The sequence below is a fragment of the Cyprinodon tularosa genome, unplaced genomic scaffold (genome assembly GCF_016077235.1).
Source record: "Cyprinodon tularosa strain WSP-4 unplaced genomic scaffold, ASM1607723v1 ctg80, whole genome shotgun sequence".
Classification (NCBI taxonomy): domain Eukaryota; kingdom Metazoa; phylum Chordata; class Actinopteri; order Cyprinodontiformes; family Cyprinodontidae; genus Cyprinodon; species Cyprinodon tularosa.
In genome coordinates, this window is record NW_024039563.1 from 201792 (window position 1) to 218597 (window position 16806).

The window sequence follows — 16806 nt, forward strand, 5'->3', positions numbered from 1 at the left end:
TATCATGTTATTAAATCAAATAATATTCAATAGTTCATATATTAAACGAAAACATGCCCTATTGGCTGCTTGTTAGAACAATTTAAAGTGTGACTCTAATTCAAATCATGGTGAATCCAAGAGGTGAATAAGACATTATTTGGAAAATTATTAATTAAATGATTTGCTTAATCAGAAATCAACAACTTGATTCTTAGACTTCTTTAACTGAGCTAGTAGCACTACCATTAAAAACATTTTTGGTCATAATTTGGTAATTAAAATGTAACGAGCACATGAGAAAACACATGAATGTTAACATTACAAAAGTCTTTAAACCCTTAATAAAATGAAGCTTGTTCTATCTTTATAAACAAAACTTAAACATGTTAGGGTAGGTGGTTCATCTTGTTAGTTTTGTCTTTACTCAATAGTAAACACCTGAAATTATCAAAAATCATCAAAAATATGGTTTAACTGGGAAATGTGTCCCTAAATGTACCAGACCTTTACCTCTGCTTATCCAATACTAGTTAATCTAGTACAAGCAGCTCACAGCAGAGGAGTTCTTTGTTCCAGCCAGATACATGTCAGGGAAGCACAACCCAAAAGTATTCATCCTTTTTAAGATGCCTAAAAAGCAAAAAAAAAAAAAAATATATATATATATATAGTGTCTCACTTAGAGGATTAAATTATGTAAATTAGCGTAAAAGCCAAGCACACGAGCAGGGTTCGAGATCGGCCTGTTTTTCAGAGTAGTCCTGTTTCTCTGACTGACTGGCTGGTAGGGGTGTAAATAATTGTTTTGTATCGATGCATTGAGCCAACTGCCGATGATCGGATTCATCGCCGCGTCCGCAAGAGTATCGATTCATGTTCTTTTTTTTTTCCTCGGGTCTATTTTTATCCATTTGCTCCTGGAGGTAATTCTGACTCCCGATGCTGCAGTGGTGCTAAACCTATTTTGCCGTCCTAGCTCGCCTCCTTAGCCAATACCCTCTTTCAGCATGCACACACACACTTGCATAAACAGTAAGCAAGACAGACATGGTGGAGATGGCAGAGGTGAAAGAAGAGGTAGGCAGGATAGACATGAAAAAGATGACTTATACACCCCTTGTGGGTTCAAGTCATTTGTGTGGAAGTATTTTGGGTTCTATTTTTTGTTACTTAATCTGCTAGTGCACTTATGCACCCATTGCAGTATTTTTTGATACAAGGCCTTTCAGAATCTATAACACATAGGGATAATTTTTCAGTGAATGTTTTCATAGGCCTAGGTGGAGTACAACTTTTCTACTTCTGTTATTTGCTGTTGTTTCTCAAATAAAATGCATAACGATATTACAGCTTTCATTGATTTAGTTCAAATAAAAAAAATTGTCTAGCCTTTAAGGTAAAAAAAAAAAATGAACCAATTAATGAAATCGAATCGAGGTGTATTATAGAGTATTGAAAATAATCGAATTGTTGGGTCAAGAAATTGATGCTGAATCGAGTCGCCATGATGGGTGTGATTTACACCCCTACTGGCTGGATGTCCTCTCTTCGTCCTCTGACATGGGAGCTGGCTCGGAGCTTGTTTGCCTATGTGTGTTTCCTGGACGGGGCCGCCTTTTGCAGCTGCTTTTTGTATCTCTGCTTCCGTCTCCTTGAACCCCAGTCAGCCTCGGCAGATGGCCGCTCACACTGAGCCCGGTTCTGTTGGAGGTTTCTTCCTGTTAAAAGGGAGTTTTTCCTCTCCACTGTCGCTTCAAGCATGCTTAGTGTGAGGGATTTCCTGCGAGTCATTGAGTCGATGCAATCAACTGGTTTGTCTTAGATAGAAAACTTTTAATCAATTTGACTGGATGATCTGGTGAACTGTAAAGCGCCTTGAGATGACGTGGTGTGAATTGGCGCTATAGAAATAAACTGAATTGAACTAATTATCCTTTTTAAGATGCCTAAAAAGAAAAAATATCTCACCATTAGGATTAAATAAATTTAACATAAAAACCAAGCACACCAGTGATGCTTTCCCTGCTCCTATATATTTATGCTCCATTTCTGTCATACTAGTATGCATTCCATTGAGAACGTACCTTTCAAACCTAAAGAAGGATGTAGAATCCTTCATGACAGCCAATCAGGGACTCTGCATGATGCTGAGATGAGACACTTACCGTTTCAGAACCACTTTACCAAGCAGCCAGTGAAAGTGAAGCCAACGCAAAACTGAAAAAACAACTCTCTAAATGTCATTCACAGATGAAGCTTTTATTTATAAAACATTTCACATTCATTGGTATACTAGCATTAAAGGCATAGTAAAGTTGCACAGAAGTGATGTGATTTGCCTTTTTTTAAAGTACCTCAAAATGGTAATTACCTATGGCAAACTCTACAAAAATAGCAAATTTATTGCAGATTTATGCCATATTTTAACTGTACAGTGTCACAAATTCCATATTCAGCGATGTAAAAAAAAATAAAAAGATTATACTCATGATAAAGTTAGGTATCCAAATATTCAGTGACACAACCAATTCCAAATGGCTGCAGTAAGAATGAAAGAAACTGCAAACTTAAGCATTTTTTTAATTCAAGAATTGACCAAACCTGTAGCCAAGAGTTCGAGCCTTCACCCAAAAGGTTCTCTGCAAAGATATTAATCCTAAAAATAATTTAAAAACAGCAGTAATAACATTAGAACCTGTACAGGTAAAAAAATAATTCAAATATATAGGCAAACAGTGTACTTCAGTGCACGAAATACAGCAAAAAGGCTTAGTTGTGTTTATAAGAAGTTGTTTTTTTTTCTATTTGGGTCAAAATGTTTGACCTGTGCAGCTCATAAAGGGACCATGATCCCCTAAGTTAACTTTGCCCCTGTGATCTACAGCCTTTGGTTACATCTCAGTAAATGCATCAGGCAATATGAATGCATGTGGAAACCTGCTGTCTAAATAATTATAGTCCCTGCATAGGAAACTTGATTCTTTCTCAATACCCTGTCACTATGTATACACTGTGGAGTTCACCCGCTCTGTCAGCACTTCTCTGTGACTGACGGTCCAGGACATTCTCCCCATTTTTTTCACAAAAAGGTCAAAAATCAAATCAAACCTGCCAATCAGCCTGAGATGTGGAGAGGAGGGGGATTGAATGCATCTTCTAGGAGGTTTGCAGGGTGTTGGGGGAAAGGAAAGGCTGAGAAAGTCAGAGCGCGCACGTTGACATTAGTGCTTGGCGGATTTGCTGCAGTCATCAGCGGGACTAAAAATCATCTCGTCTCACCACTTCAGGGGGAAACTAGGTCTGCCAGCAAAGAGATCCTTCACACCTAAGCTTCTGTGGAATGGAGGTTCAGGAAAAGCTTTGCACCCTTCCTGGTAGTGACTGCTGTAGTGGGGTTTCCCCAGACTAGTGGTGGGACTTTAAAAGACCCCTCACCTTTATGACTACTGATATGAAGGGCAGATAATTTTTTTTTTTCTGTTCTGTCTGTTTGAATCTATGTAGACATAGTATTTCCAGAGTCTGTAACACAGCTTTCAGCTCGGTCAAAGAAACAGTCTTCATTCACTACAGATGTCAGACTTTGGACGCTAAACTCTCTTTCCAGCAGAGCGTTGAGGTCCGTAACACCGCATGGTGATGATGGATCAGTCTGACTATCCATTGACCTGTTCTGCTCCTTCATGTGTAACAGCATCCCCTGGTTCTTCCTCAAACTGTTGGTTTTTCTCTTAACACCGCTGCAGTGTCTTTGCAATAGCTTGTGTTGGATCTCAGGCGTGTCCCCGATTCCCTCTGGTTGGACGCACGGCGCCAGTGCGCATTTTGAGACGGCCTCTTCCGACAGCTTGAGATGCAGGAACTGGGCTTCGATGGCACTTGCTGGGGAACCGCTGTCCCCGCTGTCTCTTCTCGCGCCCCCCTCGCTGAAGCCATCATCTTCCTCGTCGCTCAAAATGTCCGACTCCTTCACAGAGGTGGAGCGAGGTTTTGATTCTGGCTCTTGAGACCAGCTCTGGGGAGCTGTGGAAGACTGAGAATCAGAGGAGGTGCAACCTGGAGGAGCTCCAGAGAAACTGCAGTTTCCGCTGCTTAGGCTTCCATCGTCAGAGTCTGGCCCCAGCTTAGGATTCCCAGCCTGGAAGGAGACCTCCTCAAGCGGCTGCTTACACAACCAGGAAGCCCTGGAGGACCCTGATAAAGAAAAGAAGTCTTTAAAAATGGAAACATTCAATTAATTATACAGTCTGTTTCCTTAAAACCAAGATAAAATCTATAGTGCAGTTCATAATGTTAAATGGGCTTTCAGGTCTGGTCAGCCTTGATCGGATGTGAATTTATCTCTAGATCTCTACAAGTGACCTCAGAGACAGGAAAAAATGTTTGGAACAAGGACAGCTTGATTACGGACAAAGTAAGGCTTTCTTTTAGCTGAAGCTGAGCTCTAGTTCTGGAGTTTGACCACATGAAGATCAATTAAAATATATTCTTTCCCAAACTTCCCTTTGTGGATAGAAATCAGGAATGATTTCCAACTGGTCTCTACTTATAATATAGTGATTTATTCTACATTATCATAATTCCTTAGTCATAAAAAAAAACCTAATTTTATAGATTTTGTGTTTTGTTTAAACTCATTTGATCATTAATTATTAAAAAAATAGCTAAAAGGTCTTTAGATTTTGGGAATCTAGACATTTGCTTTTGTCAATCTTTTCATTTTAATTTTTGCTGTTATGTTAAAAATAAAACTTGAGGATATATAGTAAAACCATTGAAGAAAATTCTGTTGTACACAAAGTCTATATGCTCACCTAGTTTGGCAGAGGAAGGCAGCATTTTACGCAGAGGAACCAGACGCTCCTTGCAGTTCCTCTCCAACGTTCCCTCGCCCCTCATGTTCCTCCTAACGTTCTCCCTCAGGAGGGAGCGGATGACCTTGATGATGTTGACCTTGTTTTCAGGCACACTAAGGAGAGAAGAGAAGAAAGGGACTCAGTCGGCGTAAAAAAAACAATATATATACTGCTAAAAAAAAATAAAGAGACCACATAAAAAAAAAAACACAATATAACTTAAATTAAATCAAACTTCTGAGAAATCAAACTTTCTGCTTAGGAAGCAACACTGATTGAGAATCAATTGTTCATGCTGTTGTGCAAATAGAATAGACAACAGGTGGAAATGATTGGCAATTAGCAAGGTGCCTGTAATAAACAAGTGATTCTGCAGGTGGGGACCACAGACCGCTCCTTAGAACCCATGCTCTCTGGCTGATGTTTTGGTCACTTTTGAATCTTGGTGGTGCTTCAACACTCATGGTAGCATGAGACGGACTTTAAAACCCACACAAGTGGCTCCGATAGGGCACTTCATCCAGGATCGTACACCAATGTGAGCCATGGGAAGAAGGTTTGCTGTTTCTGTCAGCGTAGTGTCCAGAGGCTGCGGACGCTACCAGGAGACAGGCCAGTGCACCAAGAGACGTGAAGGAGGCCTTCGGAGGGCAACAACCAAGCAGCAGTACAGCTACCTCCACCTTCGTACAAGGAGGAACAGGAGGAGCACACTGACCTCCAGCATGTGTCTGCACAGGTTAGAAACTGACTCCATGAGGATTGTATGAGGGTCTGACATCCAAGATAGGACTGTACTTTGCCAAATTTTAAATTTGACAATGTTGTAAAAGTTTTTTTAAATGCAGGCAGCAATCTGCTGACATCGTTGCAACATCCTTTTTTATGGCACTAGTGGCTCGTTTTTCTGGACAGTAGGCTGACAGTAAAGGGAGTATGAGAGATAGGGAGAGACATGTGGCAAAGGCCTCCATACATGGGTCGTGCATGCTAACCACTGCGTCACCAAAGCACGCCCAGTGGAGTGGCATTTTGTTGGAGGCCTGTGCAGCCCTCAATGTGCTCACCAGAGGTAGCATCGCTGCAATTAGGTACTGAGATTAGATCCTCAGACCCCTTGTGAGACCATATGCTGGTGCGGTTGGCCCTGGGTTCCTCTTAATGTATGCCCAAGCGTCGTAGGGAGGTCATACAGGCACTAGTACGCCACACACAATACCGAGCATCATTTTGACCAGTTCTAAGGACATTATATCAAAGCTGGATCAGCCTGTAGTGTTTTTCCAATTTCATTTTGTGTGTGACTCCAAATCGAGGCCTCCGTTGGTTAATTGATTTCGTTTCCATTGATGATTTTTGTGCAGCACATTCAACTTTGTACAGAACAAAGTTTTCAGAAAGAATATTTTGGACATTCAGATCTAGGATGGTTATTAAAGTGTTCCCTTTATTTCTTAAGCAGAATATAAAAGATGAGGACATGTGCGGCTTTTCGTGGTGTGGAAAAGTTGATTAGATTCATTAAGGCGGATTTCAATTTCACAGCTTGTAATGGGAATTACTAGCGTGGTCAGTGCCATCAGTCACCAGACGTTAGGACTGCTCACACAGAGCAGACAGTCTTCTAATATAAACGCCTCTGCAGGACAAACCAGGTTACAGACTTCTACAATGTATTATATATTATTCCACTTGTTATATATATGCATACCAAGTATTCATTAAATACTATTTATTTTTTTGCTTTCATTTTTACTTTTTTAAGCTTTAGCCCAGAACTTTGAGCTATTATTGACACATATTTCCATCCATTGATGAGGCTATTTTTATTTATTTTTTTTGCCACATTACATAAAAAAATATATATATATATTAATTTTGTTTAGACTCGTTTCTTGGATTTGGACATCAGTGAAAACTTCAATCTGTGTTTTCCTTCATCTTATATGTTTTATCCCAAAAAACTGACTTGAAACGTAGAATAAAATCGTTTTAAATGAGTTTGTGCAAAGTTTTCATATTAGTTTTGCATTCATGTAATTAAACGAGGCCCGCCGTCACAGAAAAATAAAAGCAGCCATACCTTCAGAATAAGGTTTTTAATTTTTTCTAAGTTAAAACAACAAAAGATATTAGACGGATACATATACACTTGCAGAGCCTTTATTTGCTCACCTATATTAACTATAATGGAAATATGAAACCTGAAAATTGACTTTACTCTTTAAAAACTAGCCAAACACCCCTGGATCCTTCCTCGCTGACTACTGTTTGGTGCATTACTTCCTTCTTTAGCCTTCATCTTCTCATGAAAGATTAGTTTTGTGGAAATAAATGCATTACAGGATTTCTGCAGCATCTTCAAATAAAAGAAAAAAAAAATTTAATTTACCAATTTTCTTTTTAAGTCAATTTTCTGACGCCCTCATTTGACCCAAACCACCTCAACACTACGGAGCAGCAGCAGCTTTATTCGCTCTGTCCTGAAGGCTGAGTCACAATTCCCGACTGATAACATGCAAAGTTTGACCTTTCCATTCAGGAATTTACAAGCCTGCTAACATATCGAGGCACCTGTAGCTCTGAGGGCTCAGACACAAATATTTGATTCCCTGAATATTTAGAAAAATACGGCAGTTGTTCTGAGTTTGAGCCCCATTCCCACAGACTGCCACTCTGGGTCCTTGAGCAAAGACCCTTAACCCCACACTGCTTACCTATCCCCAAGGGGATAGGTTAAAATGCAGAGCGTGAATTTTGTTGCTCTATACTTGTGACAGTGTAATGAAGATAAAACGCTGGGGGAAAAAAATGGTTTAACTTCTACTTTCAAATTCTTGCACAAGGTGAATATTTATCCCACTGCAGATGTAGTCACACCTGTCAAACTTTCCACATTTCACCTCATCACAACACTTCCATCTAATGTTGGGGATTTTATCTGATTAATAAAATCAAAGTACAGAAAGGAATTCTGCTGGAATATGATCTTCAACCCTATTTCCTCTGGTGTGTCAAATAATAACAATAATAACTGAACTTTACTGATCTCACATTGGAGAAATTTACCTCTGCATTTAACACAACCCCTTCGGGAGCAGTGGGCTGCCGTTGTGCGGTGCCTGGGGAGCAATATGGGGTTAAGGGTCTTGCTCAGTACTTGCAACCTTCTAAGAGTACAAGCGAACTGCTCTAACCACTAGGCCAACACTCCCCAGTAAAGGGGTTTTAATATGCATACCAGGTGAGAAAAATGTTACTTATAAAATATAAATAGAATAAACGTGATTTTCCTCTCATGTATAATTGTGTCCCTTTATGTTAGCCATTGAAGAGCCCTTCAGCTGAGCATCCTTTAGTTTTAATAGAGGAACCAAACCGAATTCATGAGCATTAACCACCTAAAGAGTAAATCTCTGACCTGCTACGAAGTTGGAAAACCATTTCTGGTCTGCCTTCCACTTCAGACCTGGAGTGAATCAGCTCCCAAATGCAGCTGCTTTCTGTGCCTGTTCCTAGAAAAAGAAAAAAAAAAATAGAAAGAGAGAGAGAGAGAAAAAGCAAAGAGGCGATGCTTTTAATGAAATAGTTCAAACATGTTTCCACAAGAGGATAAGAAGAGAGGGAGTTGAACTGAAATGGCCAAAACAGGATGGAAGGGAAGGAAGTAAACAGGTGTAATGTGTGAAGGGGCATAACATGGCGGCGTACCTGCGGCGTTTCCCAGCCTGACCTGCAGCGCAGAGAGCGGGATGAGCCACCGGAACTTAAACGGGTCTGAATCTCCATGACAGAGCGAAGAACGAGGATTCGTCTGTGATGGAGCAGACGGAGAATGTTAGACTAAAAAGGATCCTTTTTAACTATTTGCATCATGGGAAAGTATAACAGATGCTATTCTTACCATTTTCTTCTTCAGCTTGAAGTTTTCCCTGTAGACCAATATCACTGCTTTCTTGAAAACTGGTGGAAAATAAAAAAAAACATATCAGCATCTTAAGTTTTGACTGCAAAATCCTCCTGGGAGCCTAGAGAAGCATTTCAGCTGCCAGTTTGAAGCCTTAAAGCACACATCAGCATTGTAGCATTACAGCTATGGATGTTTAAATTCAAAGGATGCCTCCTGACACACACACCTCCAACATCCCAGGCAAACCAAATCATCTTGCTCTACGTTTATTTTAATATTGAAAACGACCTAGAATGACGTGCTGCGAGACTCACCAAATACAGTAATTAGGGGATCTTTTCTCATGCGGCCGAGAGACGGATGAGGGTTGAGCCAGTCCACCGAGGAATGCATGAGAAACTCGCCCATGGAAATCTCTGTGACCTGACCGGGACATAAACGATGACGGAGAATAAGCATGTTTTTGTGGAGACGTGTGCAAATAAAACATTGGCTAAGCTAAAAGATGCAGAAACATCTTTATATTCAGCAGAGACTCGACACTCTGGGACATAAAGGCTAGGAATGTCATAGGAAAAACAGATCCACCTCCTTATCGTGGCTTGTCTGCTCCGCAACCAAATGGTCAAACACTAAGCCGAACTCCTCATAGATCTTCTGCATCTCGTTGATGTGACTAGCCACCTTCTCCATGGCCTTCAGAGCCTCTGCAAGGACACACATCACATGAAGGTTTTACTTGCTCATGCAGTGTTTGCATAAGATTCTACTACTTGATAATGACCTACATTAGCTTTAAGTCATGCAAAGTGTAAACGTTGGCAGTTTTTTTAAAGCTTTCCTACCAGTGAGGTGGTAGTGCTCCTCACTGTCGGCATCAGTAAGGGAGACCAGCTCTCGGAGCAGCAGGGGGTACTTAAGCACCCTCTGCACTGGTTTAATTAAGTAGGACTCCAGGGTGGACGAGTGCTGCTTGGTGGGGTTCCTTGCTTCAAGGAATTCTTTAAAAGCCTGATCAGTCTTTGCTTTAGGGGAAAACAGACAAACATACATGAAATGAAATAAATCAGTCTTGCTTGTTTTGAACATTTAGATTTTCAAGCATTATTACCATAAGTTTCAATAATTATATCCTTCAGAAGCCATAAAAATAAAAGCGTAACAGGGTTTTTACAGGAATGAGTAACTCTATATATATATATATATATATATATATATATATATATATATATATATATATATATATATATATATAAGGGGTGTGGGAAATAATCGTTTTGGCGTTATATCGTGATATTCGGCTGCCCAATATATAATCGATTTTTCACTTCTTAGTATCGATTTAAAAAAAAAATAAATTGTTACATAAAACATTGATGGGAAAATGGGCTACCTCTGCACCGCCACTCTGGCAGAAGGCGCTGTGGAGCCCTTTAACTGTGCGTGCAGCACCAAATCTGTATTTGAGGCAGTCACAGTGGAAGAAAACCCCAAACAACATGGATAATAATACCTAATCAATATTTTCTGATGAAAATATACAGCACTTGCTTTTTTATCTCATCATTTGATTTTGATAGCTGGGGAAAATATGGCAATATATAGTGATACTGCAATATCTTGATAATATCGTATCGTGACCCAAGTATCGCGACATGTATCGAATAGCAACACTCATGCCAATACTCACCTCTAATATATATATATATATATATATATATATATATATATATATAAACACGGCAAAAACCTCTTTTTTTCCAGCCACTTTTGTTGAAATGTGCATTTTCCCATTCTCTAGCCTTTTCTCCGCCCCAACCTCCTTTTCCGAACATACAGCTTTACGTTCAACCAGAGGCAGTACCGCACAAACACACGGAACCAGTTATATCTGATACATCTGACGAAATTGTTTATATAAATGTTTTTTTTTTTTTTTTTTTATAAAGCAATCTTAATGCCAGGATAATCACTTTTAATTATTTTAAATGCCAATTAAGGCCTTAATTTAAAAAAATAATACTTCAATGACTTTTAATGATTTTTAATGACCCGCAGCAACCCTGCTTAAAGCAACCAGAAAAAGCATTTCAATGCAGAAATGTTGAGTTGCTAGAAACACGTTGTTGTCGGAAAATTTTTATTTCTCTTCAATTATATATTAATTTATCGTATTTACTCACTATAAAAGTTTTCACTCAGTCTGTTTCTCTCTCAAAGAAACACAATTCCCTGCAGGATGGTGTTTGTAGACCAGACATTGCTTCTTCCCATAAAAAAACAGATTCTTTCTCAAGGTTTATTCATAACATGTTACTGTTTAACCAAAGTGTCTGTAATTTGTTTTGACTCTGACTACTTTTCCATTGCTGTAAGTAAGGGGGAACGAACGCTGCCCAGATCAGGGCAGAATGCTGTACCATTAGGGCTGTATGATGACTGTTCTCTCTTTGCAAAGATATGAATAAATGTGCCGACTGAGTGAAATCTATTTCTCCATTTATTTATTTTTTCCCACTACACATGTCCACCTGGTTGGTACGATATTTCTCGCATAGTTTCTGGTTCAGGGACATTTTCACACAAGAAATGCAACAGAAGAATCCCTGGTTCTGGATTTAAAGCTCAAACTCTGTTGTCCATGTTTTATAAATCTCCTACTAACCTGCAAATAATGCTTTGCTTCAAAACCCATGAAGGCTGATGTTATCCCAGTTGTTTTTTTTTCAGCAATGTCTTCCTTCCACACAACCTTCTATTAATACGTACTAAGAAGAGCCAGTTAGATTAGCCTTTTTTGTAGAGAACAGCAACAAAAAGAAATTTGCAAAACCATCACTTAAAACTTTGACTCGTTTAGAAAACATGATTTTAGAGTTTTAATTTGCTTTAGAGCAAAAAGAATAAAATTATGTAATACATGTGTAGAAAAACCTGATTATATTCCACTTTTTAACTGATTTAACATGAATATTTGGATAACATTCAATCGGGGGATTAAATTCTATATTGTCAAACCTTAAATAAAGAACATTAAAATTAGAAAATTAATAATTAAACACTTTTCTTACTTAATTAAAATTTGGGTGATATTTCCATTTAATAAAATGCGGCTTGAACTGCCGGTCTGAGTTCATGCTGAATGAATTACTTTTCTCCAACAGGAGAAGCGCCCCCACCCCCAAAGTAAAGTAAAAAAAAAAAAAAAAAAAAACTAAAAATCAGCATATCTGATTTGTTGAAATAATCAAGCCAAAGCTGCAAAGTTCATTTTATCACAACAATGTTAACGGGTGTAAAATTTGAGGTATGCAGCAAAATGAGCGGCCTTTAAAGGCGGTGACATTTTCCCACTGCGGTAAACTGCTACAGAGAGAGGGGGGGGGGCCATTACAGCAGTAATTAGAAGACTTTCAGCGACAGACAGCCGGCTGCATCGGCACCTCCTGGAGTAATTGGCAGGCGATTAACAAGTCAATGAATAAACAAAAGCTGAGGTAACTCAGAGCCTGCGGTGAAGACGAGGATGATGAAGAATGCACCTGGTTATGACTCGGTTGTTCAGCGTGTTTTTTACCATCACAGATAAATAGATAAGCAATGCTTCTTATTTTTTAAAGGTTTGGTTACATTTTAGCTATAATATTGAATAATTATTCAGCTTTAAAAACTAAATATATTTCCTTTAACGTTTTTAACAGAGCGTTTATTCTTGCCTCAGGTAACTCTGGCCCATCAAAGGCTTTTTAATCCGATTAAATAGCCTTCCTGCTGTTTACCTCCAGGAATACCCCAAACAGTTATGTTAATGTGGCAGATCTGGGCCCTCGCCACTCTGCCATGTTGGCAAAGAAGCCAATCATCTTACATCGTCCTGTTTTGACTGGGCAGCGCTCCCACGTAGAGACAGACAGCTTAGTATGAGCAAAAATGACTAAAATACATCTTCATGGACACAAGAGAGGCTGAAAGGCAGCAGTCAAAGTGAACAAGGTCATTGAAAAAAATCTATCTAAGAACTAGGGGTGCGATATATCTGCCACGATACTTGGGTCATAATACGATGTTAGCACGATATTGTAATGTAATATCAATATGTATAGTGATGTTTTAGCCAATAATCACATTGAAATGTAAAGATTAAAAAAAAGACATGTTTTTTTGGGGTTTGGGTCAGTCCATGTCTTCTACTTACAGTAAAAGACATGGACTGACTTGTATTGGAGCTATGCCGCACAGAAAAAGGTGCTATCCACCAGAGTGGCGGTGCAAAGGTAGCCCATTTTACCTCATTGTTTTAGTTTCTTTTTTCAAATCGATATTAGGAACTGAAAGATCGATATTATATTTAGCACAGGGTTCCTACAGCATAAGGCAAGTTAAATTCAAGACTTTATAACACTTTTTAATACCACTTGAAATAAAAATTTAAGACCAAATTCACAAGAAACACAAGAAAAACCTGCTTGCGACAACTTAACCCAAAGGTTTATTATAACATAAACCACTGCACTAATGTTTCAAATTTTGAAAAGCTTCCCATACAGGAAGAAAGCTAAAAACACACAATTGACGGATATATTTTAACAATTCACAAACTTTGTTTTTGCAGGGAACAAAACAAATCAGTTTTAAAGCCACAACATAACCAAGTCTTTTTTGCATCTATTTTTCTTTCTATCGTTTTCTTAGTACCGTATGTTTTATTTGGTAATAAGTGGAGGTGTTGCAGAGACAAGGGTGGAACAAAACTGAGAAATACCGGCTGTTTCTTGGTAACTCGATTTTGACGCTTTGTGTTTCGCGCTTCGCATGTGACTCCACTGCCTCAATTCCCATTGTTCTGAGCTTGAATGACTTCTTGCACAAAATACACTGTGCCTCATGTATGTTGGTACTGGTTTTAGTCATGGAGAAAACTCTTGGCTGGATAGCCATTTTTCGTTACATTTACACTTGCACATATTTTCCAGACAAAAAGACAACGCTTTTATTGGTTCCGCTATCGGGACGGAACCAATAATGGCGAGCCGTTTTTTTTTTTTTTTTTTTTTTTTTTTTTTTTATATATAAAAACAAAAAAATTGTCAATTTTAACATTTTATTTAGATTACAAAAATAAATCTTAATAAAAATAATCCTATTTATGATGTTTTAAAAATTAAGACCTACGAAAGACTGATTTAAGACATTTTAATACCAATTAAGGCCTTAGTTTTATTTAAGAATTCAATGCCTTTTAAGACTTTTTAAGGAGCCGCGGGAACCCTGTAGCAGCTAAAAAATCACCATGTGTCACCAAATGGGATTTTGTTTCCCCACCCCTACTTAGAATGTACATGCACTTGTTATATAAACATCTGTGTGAGTAAGAAAAGTGGAAAGGCTGTCGGTTAACTCACTTTCATGTCAGGCATGTCACTATGGGACATTTGCTTTCCTAAATAATTAACTGGCTTCCTAACAGTTAATGGCCAGAAATGGAGGGGAGAGTGAGATGAGACTTCTGTTACGCAACTTTAGTATAAAAGAACCAGTGATAGTGTTTCTGCAGGGCCTATTACAGGGTTACTACTAGGGGTGGGTATTGCCAAAGAAGTCACGATTCGATTCGAATCACGATTCACAGGCCACGATGCGATTCTATCACGATGCATCACGATACTTGAATTATTGCGATGCATTGCAATATTTTCTCCTCCATGTTTTGTTTTTGAATGACTCGGCGCAGCATCCCGCAGCCAGAAATGCTTGTGACACAAGGCAAAGTGAGTCAACACATCCGCAGCGACATCTACTGGACTGGAATTTATATTACACTTGTTTTTGGCTAATGTTCGCCAACCATTCATGCAATTTTATTTATGCATTTTTTTTTATTAATAATCGATACTTGGCGTCAAGAATCGATGCAGTAGATCACGAAAATTAGAATCACGATGCATCATCATGACGATTATTTTGCACACCCCTAGTTACTACACAGTCTGAACATTTTTTTTAAAATAAATTTTCCAGTTGTGGGTTGGAAAACGTAGAAATTAGATTATTTTCCTTCAATCCATGCAAACCCATCCATCCATCTGTCCATCACCCTTAAATGTGTACACTATTCATTCCACTATTATTCCATCATTCATCTTGCATTCTTGCAGTCTGTGGGTTGTCAGCCTCCATATATAAAGCCTTTACTCTGTGAAAATATCCTCCACTCTTCACACAGAACATTTGTTATATATTTAAAGAACTGAGGGGGACTTCAATCCTAATAAGCATGAGCAAGAAAGTGGTTATTGGGATGGCGTACCTCTCTTTAACACCTGCTGGACTTTGATGTGGTTTGCACAGAAGCCGCTGTAGAGCTTGAAGTGGTCGGCATAATAGAGGAACGAGCCCCCAAGAGAAAACAGCAGCTTCTGCCAGGAAACAAACCGAGAGGTAGAGGGTGAGTTTTCCACAGAGATAGAGAAGAGGTTTTATTCAAGATGAAGGAGCGTGAACGTGTGGAGTCATGACCGTCCTCCCTCTCCTGGGAGGCCATTCAGATGCTCCCTCTATACTCTTCCTCTCAACTAACCTTTCTGGGTCCAACCACTGAACCGCACATTCAATCAATAAACCCCACAGTCTGTCATGCTAAGCCTATAAATCAGCTCATCCCACCGCTTGTCTTATAAATCCACAAAAATCAAATATTGCATCTTTTTATGGGAAAAGTAGCTCCGACTACCTGGTTTGAAAGTGACGCTAATCTTTAATCAATAAAGGTATAAATATAACCCTCCCTTGCTGCATGTGTGTGAGTGTGTGTGTACCTTAAATTGTGAGGGAGTCTCCAGGGTGCTGAAGTCCGGCTTAGAAGCAATCCTCTCCTCCAGCGTCTGCAGGAAGACCCTCTGGAAGTCCAGCATCTCAGGAAGGCTGCCAAACAGGCTCTCCATCTGATAGGGAGAACAACACAGTGAAAGATGGAGAGAAGAGAGAAATGGTGGAACAGTGCAAAGGAATGCATCAAACAGAGAAGGAGAAAAGAAGGTTATATGGGAGCAAATATATATAGTCCATAACAGTCCCTCTGCAGTGCTACAGCATCTCCTCCATCTCTGACAGGGCCTCTTAGGGACCAGCCATATAAATGTGCGAAATAGCATACAGGCAGGGTCAGGAACAGCATTCCTTAAAAGCCATTAAGGGGCCAACACGTCCCTGTCCATTCTGTGCCAGGACATTTCCCTGTGTCTCATAATAGCCGTTATATTTGCCCTCGGCCGCAGCAGGACTATCGACTTGCATGTCTCAGGAGTGATGCCTCCTGTTTGAAGTTGAATCTTTTCAAAGTGCAAGCTCCTTAACAGCAACAGTATATCCTTGGATTTTAATGAATTCGACAAAATTCATATGATTACTAAAGGTACAGTGGAGGATTTTCGCGAATTTTTGAAAAGCATCGCCCTCTCTACTTAAAAAAAAAAGAAAAATGCCCATGCACACCTACGTTTAATAAAGGCGTGCAAGAGCGTGCACGAGCCCATGTCTCCTCTTGCACGCTCTGTTTAAAAGTTGCTGATTGCATCATACAAGCTTACGTTATTTTCTAAAGAAGATATTGGGCCATCAACGATAGATCAGATCTTTTAGTCATCAGGCTCCTCTCCTGTGGAACCACAGGAGAGGAGTTTTAGTCCATGAGGCAGACACCCTGTCTATTTTTAAGGCTAGGCTTAAAACTTTCCTTTTAGATAAAGCTTATAGTTAGAGTGGCTCAGGTTATCCTGAGCTATCTCTAAAGTTATGCTGCTATAGGCTTAGAATGCTGGAGAACATAGGGACCCCTATTTCATCATTCTTCTTCATTCTATCTTTAACTCTAATCTGTTAGTTCAATCTCTAACATTATGCTCTCTCTGCTTTTTCTCATAGTATGTTTGCCTCGTCTGAGAAATATCAGCTGTGCTGCTGCCATCAACACCTTTGTTTATAGATGTTCGAAATTGGCCTGTTTTTCAGTGTAGCCCTGTTTCTCTGACTGTCACTGGCTCTCTTCATCCTCTGACATGG

General features: G+C 39.3%; 1 protein-coding gene across 5 annotated transcripts in view; it reads right to left on the reverse strand.

The window, feature by feature from the left end:
- Positions 1-2225: 2225 nt before the first annotated feature.
- The window catches only part of tiam2a (TIAM Rac1 associated GEF 2a), a 149816-nt gene continuing 135235 nt past the window's right edge, over positions 2226-16806 (reverse strand). For all 5 annotated transcript variants that reach the window (XM_038271560.1, XM_038271558.1, XM_038271563.1 and 2 more), the window contains exons 18-27: positions 15564-15689; positions 15056-15164; positions 9594-9773; positions 9337-9455; positions 9063-9171; positions 8743-8801; positions 8550-8652; positions 8260-8353; positions 4797-4951; positions 2226-4176 (exon numbers count right to left, since the gene is read on the reverse strand). In XM_038271560.1, coding sequence (XP_038127488.1) covers positions 3479-4176; positions 4797-4951; positions 8260-8353; positions 8550-8652; positions 8743-8801; positions 9063-9171; positions 9337-9455; positions 9594-9773; positions 15056-15164; positions 15564-15689 — 1752 coding nt within the window. In that variant the 3' untranslated portion in view covers positions 2226-3478. The remainder of the gene's footprint in view (positions 4177-4796; positions 4952-8259; positions 8354-8549; positions 8653-8742; positions 8802-9062; positions 9172-9336; positions 9456-9593; positions 9774-15055; positions 15165-15563; positions 15690-16806) is intronic.